The 6,948-nt window shown below is 41.5% G+C and overlaps 1 protein-coding gene across 1 annotated transcript; it reads left to right on the top strand.

Annotated features, from left to right (window-relative positions):
• The first annotated feature begins 410 nt into the window (after window positions 1-410).
• On the top strand, window positions 411-5,667 carry LOC147440429 (2,3-bisphosphoglycerate-independent phosphoglycerate mutase-like). The gene is made up of 11 exons (XM_086530166.1): window positions 411-437; window positions 644-1,071; window positions 1,179-1,371; window positions 1,454-1,549; window positions 1,947-2,019; window positions 2,880-3,157; window positions 4,358-4,480; window positions 4,574-4,627; window positions 4,715-4,777; window positions 4,883-4,945; window positions 5,042-5,667. Exons 1-11 carry the CDS (start codon window positions 411-413, stop codon window positions 5,084-5,086), a joined length of 1,443 nt encoding a protein of 480 aa, XP_086386292.1. The 3' UTR covers window positions 5,087-5,667.
• Window positions 5,668-6,948: the final 1,281 nt, after the last annotated feature.

Raw genomic sequence — 6,948 nt, 5'->3', positions numbered from 1 at the left:
TAAAAATTGGGGATGACTGTGCAAACTCCCCCGTGCAAGGAAACTTGCATGTTTTTTTTTTTTTTTGAGACATAAAAATGAAACAACAAACAATTAATAACATTGACATCTTGTATGATTATGAACATTGAGCTTGACAAACCTCTAACCCTCCTCGTGGTTTTCTGCAAGGTACCCCTCTGAAGCACTACGATCGGTATCTCATTCTTTCGAGGTACACCTTTGAACCACGGCAATCGGTAGCCTCTCTCTCTCTCTCTCTCTCTCTCTCTCTCTCATCCTTTCATAAAATTTTTCACTTGAGAAGTATTGAAATGGAATATATAGTTTCCAATATTTTGCTCGAGAAAGATTTAGAAGAGTTACGACAACAAGGAGTGGATGCCTCACTGGCATTTGGAGGGGGGCGTATGCATGTAACTATGGATCGCTATGAGGTACCTTGTGATTACCAAATACCAATAGTTGCCTTTTGGTTTGAAAGAGCTTGCTAAGATTTCAATATGGGTCTTAATGCATCCATGCAAACACCTTAAGATCAAATATAGGATCAATAGGAATTGTCGCTGTTGATTGTTTCACTTTGATTTGGGTCTACAATGCAGTCTTGAAGAGTTAGTTTTGTTGGGACTTTGTGAAATAGAATGATTGGAATGTGGTAAAAAGAGGCTGGGATGCACAAGTTTTGGGAGAAGCTGCTCACAAGTTCAAGAGTGGTATAGAAGCTCTTATGCAATTGAAGGCAGAAAATCCAAAATTCAATGACCAATACTGTCCTCCATTTGTGATTGTGGACAAAAATGGCAAATCCGTTGGTCCACTTGTTGATGATGATGCAGTTGTAACCTTCAATTTTAGAGCAGACAGAATGATCATGTTGGCAAAAGCTCTCGAGTATGCAAACTTTGATAACTTTAATAGGGTGCGTGTACCCAAAATTCACTATGCAGGTATGCTTCAATACGATGGTGAGTTGAAGCTCCCTAGCAAGTACTTGGTGAGCCCTCCCGAAATTGAGCGGACATTAGGTGATTACTTCGCAAAGAAAGGACTCCGAACCTTTGCATGCAAGTACAGTTAGAAGAGGCCTGATGAATCAGCTTTTTGTTGTTAATCCTCATGCCAAGGAGGGCTATGCAGTATATTTAGAAATTAATTGTTTTGGGCGCTTGAGATAGCGAGACAATGAAGTTTGGACATGTTACATTCTTCTCGAATGGGAATCGGTCATGCTTATTTGATAGCAAGTTGGAGACCTATGTGGAAATACAGAGTGACCAAGGTATCACTTTTAATGAAAAGCCTGGCATGAAAGCCCTCCAAATTGGTGAGAGAGCCAGGGACGCAATTTTAAGTGGCAAGTATGATCACGTAGACTTCAATAACATTTACAAGCTCATGGTTAAGAATTTTCTTCTTGATTGATGTGGCATCAGGCTATTTGTGCTTGTAGGTGCGGGTGAATCTTCCGAATGGGGACATGGTGGGTCATACAGGTGACATGAAGGCCACAGTTGTGGGGTGTGAAGCTATTGATAAGGTTGTTAAGGTGAGTTAAGAAGCTATTCTGGTCTCTCTCTTTCTTTATCACCCAAGTGGTAGCTTGGTATCTTGGTTTCCTCTTTGTAACATGTCTCAAGTCCTAGGCTTGTCATAGAGTTCTTTAGCACACAAAACTACATGTTCAAGAGCATAGTTCAAAATGTTACAATATCCAAAAGGACGGTACACTCCCAAGCTACATAGTTGATGTCCTAAGAGAGGCATACAAAAATAGATGTTCTCAAATTGGATCAGAAACACCTCAAGGCAAGGCTTGAATAACATCGTCAATTTGAGAAATAAATCTCTCAGCATTGGCAATTTGTCCAACCATCTTGGCATCTACAAGTCTAGTGTCGATTATCATTCGTTTGACTCTATCGTGTTGATTGTTGATATTGTAGAGTCGACACTTCTCGAGCTTCAACTTGTCTGCAAGTTCAAACCAGAAAAAAGAACTCTCATACATGGACTTTGGTAAGCTTGATCAAACAATCTGTTGCATCTCTCCCTCCAAAAGTTGATTTATGGAATTCCCTAAGACTAACCGACTCCAAGAGGGAACAAAGCCCAAAGAGGGAATAAAACCCAAGGCTTTGAACAGATGAGGAATGTCATCTTCCTGACACCTAGGGCATTTGCCGTTTGAGACATTGATACTCTTAGCTTTTTGACCTATTCAAATGGCTTTTGATCTCTCCCTCTTAATACAAATTCTGATTCTTTTACTGGGGAAAAAAAAAGAGCATAGTTCATACTAAACTTCAAGAATTGCAAACTTGATGGTTTGTAGTACTTGGTAGACTTTTTATTGAGCATCATGAACACATTCATATTTGTGATGAATTAGATTGGAAAGAATTCACCTTCGAATTTTGAAACTACTTCTCACATTTTCAGCCATGACCTATACCTACATACATTCCGCTCCAGCCATAGCGTGGGCTCTCCACTGTGTTTCGTCACATAATCCTTGAGCATTGAGAGTCACTTATCCATACAGTTCATCACATGATCTTTTGATTCCATACATCATATTTGACCACCCAAAACGATAATTAATAATCACATGTACTTTGGTCCTACAGGTCATATTTGTCCATCCAAAACGATAATAAAAAATATACATCTCTCTCTCTCCCGCCCCGCCCCCCCAAGTTTTTGTCTTTCAGAGGTTCTTGTTTTCACTTACCCTCGGACTAACGAAGCACTCCAGTTTTTTTTTCTCATAATTATTAAAGCCCCCATAGAGAACTTTCAAGTTGTCTTTTTTGGCGATCTGCTGGGACTGAGGATTCAGGAGCGACTCGAAACCTTCACGTGACAAATATCTGCAGCAATGGCAGCAGCGTCGTGGGTGCAGCTGAGTGGCGTGGGCAAGGGAGGCGTGTGGGAGGCGTGTAAGGAGCCAGCTCACAGCACTAGGACCTCAACACTGGGCCGCCTAGAGTTGGGCCTCGTCAACAAGAAGAAGAACAGTCATGGTCTATCTGCTGCAAAGGCCGCCTTTCGCGATACTGCATCGCTTGCGGGCTCTGCCCCGCACCCTTTCCAGCCCACGCCCCCTCAACCAGACTCTGCTCAAGCGCCTCTCATTCAATTCGAGTTTGTTGGGGTACAAAATCTCTTCTGTTTCAAAGGAACCTGCACATGTAACACGGAAGTGCTCACAATACGCACATCTTTTGGCTTGCTGTCTGAAAACATTGGTAGTGGTAGGTATGTCTATAGATGAGTAGTAGCTTTATGGAAGAGGCACACACACATTTGCAAGTAGTTTATGTGCTGCACAGATTTTTGCGAGCTGCATCTCTTATTTTCGAGACATTTGCCTTTTTATTGAGTCTAGTAAACATGGATTCTTCTCTTGGGTCTTATGTACCATTGCAAATTGTGGCCTAGCTTTAATTCTTTATGAGTCGTGACCTCAGGGAGCATATATGGCAACAACGATATTAGTCAGAATATCGTGTTTAGTCAATAATCTACACACTAGAGTTGATGCTGTCTTGTGGATGAAGACTTTTGAGTCTATAACTTACACTTTCCCGCATAGGTGAATCTGGGTTTCCTGGATTTGTTTTGGTCTTTAGGGAGTGGGCTAGCCTCTTTACTATCTTGCATGGTTCATCGTTTGTTCGGGATCTATGGCTGACATTAGGTGTTGGGATCGGCTGCAATTTCAGCCATTGGATGAAGCTGGTGAATTAATGATGATCTACTCGACCCTCGTTCTCAAACTTCATCCAACACCCAAGACGGTAGCTGCTCCCCAATGCTTCATTTGAGGTTTCCATAGAGATTTGTTGTTGTCATAGTAACATGGGGCGCGTCTCCAATAGCTAGGACGGGGCTTAGAGGAGAATCTTGTTTCCATGAGGGATTCGAAACAAGGGGACGGTGCTGGGATGAGGGGAACAGGAGGTTAGTGGGGATGGGAAGCCCTAAAAGGGCTATCCCATGTTACTATGGTTGTTGTGTTTACGTGGAGCATCTTAATAATCAGATAGCTGTATGGTTATTATGTATTGAAATGTGACACTAATCCCAAGATTTATCAACCGTGAAGAAGTGCGAAATCCCAGCCATATCACGTGGAAACCCTTTTTTGAGCTGTTAAGAGGGCACCTGTTGCATTTTCATGTTAAAGAACAAGATTTCAAAAGTTTTATTCTTTTTTGCGGTTCTGAGAAAAATGTGTCGGATGATTCTTCCTTAGGGGAAGTCTTTCATTACAAGCATAAGAGCGACGAGAACAGTGATTGTGTTTTGAATCTACTTCTGGCGGTTTCCTTGTTACATTTTTTTTTAACAGCCTGACAACCGCGCGGGAGAGACCGATCCAATTCCAGAACCACAGTACTGTACAGCTCCGAGCGGGCAAAAACTTCTACGAGATGTGATGCTGGAAAATCAAGTTGAACTCTATGGCCCATATGTATGGTCCTGTTCCATGTTTGTTAATTGGTTAAACTTATCTGGCGACCTATTTGAAAGTATGTTTTGTAACTCTCTCTCTCTCTCTCTCTAGGGCAAGATGATGAACTGTGAAGGGCGTGGGATGTGTGGGACGTGCTTGGTTGAGGTGGGCATTTTCATCACCGTGAAATATGCGAGTCTTGGGATTGTCATATGCTCATGATTGTGCTGGCATGTGTGAGTGCTTGTTTAGATATTGGAAGGAGCTGAACTGATGAACAAGAGGACGCCAGCCGAGCCATATTACTTGAAATTGGTATATGCCAGTTTTTGTTGTTCTGAATGCGGAAATCTATTTTTCTTTACGATTCTGGCTACGTTTTGGTAAGTTCTTGGCTGATTTGGAACTCAACGCTTTCAGAGACCCGATAGTTGGAGACTAGCTTGCCAAGCTACTGTAGGAGATGGGACTAATGGTGGCAAGGTACGTATCATCTTCACACTTTCAGCTCCAATTCCTCTACATCTGGTTGTAATCTTAGTGCAGCCCACAATGTGCTTGTATGTGGATGTCTTCCAGATTAAGGTGAAGAGGAGGCCGCAGAAAGGTAACCCCTTAATGTGAGGGTGCAAAGCTCTGAATTTTTCTTAGTTAGCGGAAGAGGAGCAATTGTGCGGCATTGCCCCAGCAAAGCCTTAACATCGAGCAAGCAATTGAGTATGCTTCAGAACCTGTAGGAGGGCGTGCCATTTAAATACATCTTATCCTCTTTGTTCCAACAAGCATTATCGGTAGTAGGTTCAGCGGCTGCTATGAATTTTACATGGGGAAAAGACTAGGTTACATATATGTCCCTTGAATTGTGGCGACTCTAGATTAGCGCCGAGGTGTTAGCTGAAAGAGTTGTAATTCTGAAAATGGCTATCCAAGCAATAGACATGAGAGAGAACCAGCTGAGGATCATTTGGTGGTATGATTGCTTGTAGGGAAAGGGATATCTGGGCAGCAGATTTGTCACTGAAGATTGTCTTTATCATGACAGCCAAAGATGAATTTTTCCTAGTGAGAAAGTAAGGTAATCAACTCTTTATAGCTAGAGGTGCTTGCTATGTACTTGGTAGAAGTTTGCTATTTTCTGCTTTCTTCACTTTTTGAAGCTTAAAAGCTATGCTTTTCAATGAATTTGGTGAACTTGCGTTTCCTTTCTTGGGCTTGTTCCAGTAAGTCTGTACTGACATATCTTGTTCAAGAGGGTAAAAGAGCTCTTGTACTGATTTTTTTCAGTGGCATGCGCATCCATGTGGAAACCTTAAAGAAAGTATGTTATTCTTTGCGAAAACCTGGGAAAATCTCTAATCATTTGGAAGCCTGAAACTTCTAGAGTATGTCGATTGCTGTTTGATATGTAGCGCAATTTGTTGGTCGAATCAGAATGCATACATGCCCAAATGGAATGGGAATAGTGATTAGTTTCCAAGGTTTTAGTGCAAGTGTTCAACACATAAATGGCAATCCCGTATTTATGTTTTTTTTGTTAGCCTTGGTTGGCATTTTGTTGCACCTTAGTTTGTGCAATTTCTAGAGGTTAAGGGTTTTAGGTGTTTTCATGTCATGGGTCTTGTTAAAGGCTTGATGTTTCTTATGAAAACCTCTCTCTCTCTCTCTCTCTCACTCACACACACACACACACACACACACACGGTTAGTTATAGTGTGTTGCTATTTCCTTGGTATTATTAGTTTGGGACTATTGGTATGGGGAACCTTTGGTGAATAACAGGTTTGAATTCACTAGGTGATTTTTTGAAAAGATATTAGTAGGTGGTACCTTGATGGTACTTTACCCTTAGTAGTTAAATGGGTTATGAAGTTGGGCGGATTGTCTGGCTTTGTTTATTTTGGTCTCTTTTGCGTAATATCTATACCACAACGCAGATTTCCACCACAACGTTCTCTAAGTGCTCTCTCTCTCTCTCTCTCTCTCTCTCTCTCTCTCTCACACACACACACACACACACACACACACACACACACACATGGTTAGTTATAGCGTGTTGCTATTTCCTTGGTATTATTAGTTGGGGACTATTGGTATGGGGAACCTTTGGTGAATAATAGATTTGAATGCACTTGGTGATTTTTTGAAAAGATATTAGTAGGTGGTACTTTAATGGTACTTAATCCTTAGTAGTTAAATGGGTTATGAAGTTGGGCAGATTGTCTGGCTTTGTTTATTTTGGTCTCTTTTGCGTAATATCTATATCACATCTCAGATTTACACCACAACGTTTTCTAAGTGCTCTCTCTCTCTCTCTCTCTCTCTCTCTCTCTCTCTCTATATATATATATATATATATATATAAATAAGGTGGCGTTGTTGTATTTTCTCCCTTTTGAAGCTGTGTCCCGCCATATTGTTGTGGAGGAATTTGGCCACTGCACAAGGCGGTGCTGTTGTATCTTCTCTCTCTTGAAGCCGGGTCCAC

The sequence above is a fragment of the Adiantum capillus-veneris genome, chromosome 15, assembly GCF_014529385.1.
Source record: "Adiantum capillus-veneris isolate H3 chromosome 15, ASM1452938v2, whole genome shotgun sequence".
NCBI classification, from domain to species: domain Eukaryota; kingdom Viridiplantae; phylum Streptophyta; class Polypodiopsida; order Polypodiales; family Pteridaceae; genus Adiantum; species Adiantum capillus-veneris.
This window is presented reverse-complemented; position numbering and strand designations above follow the sequence as displayed.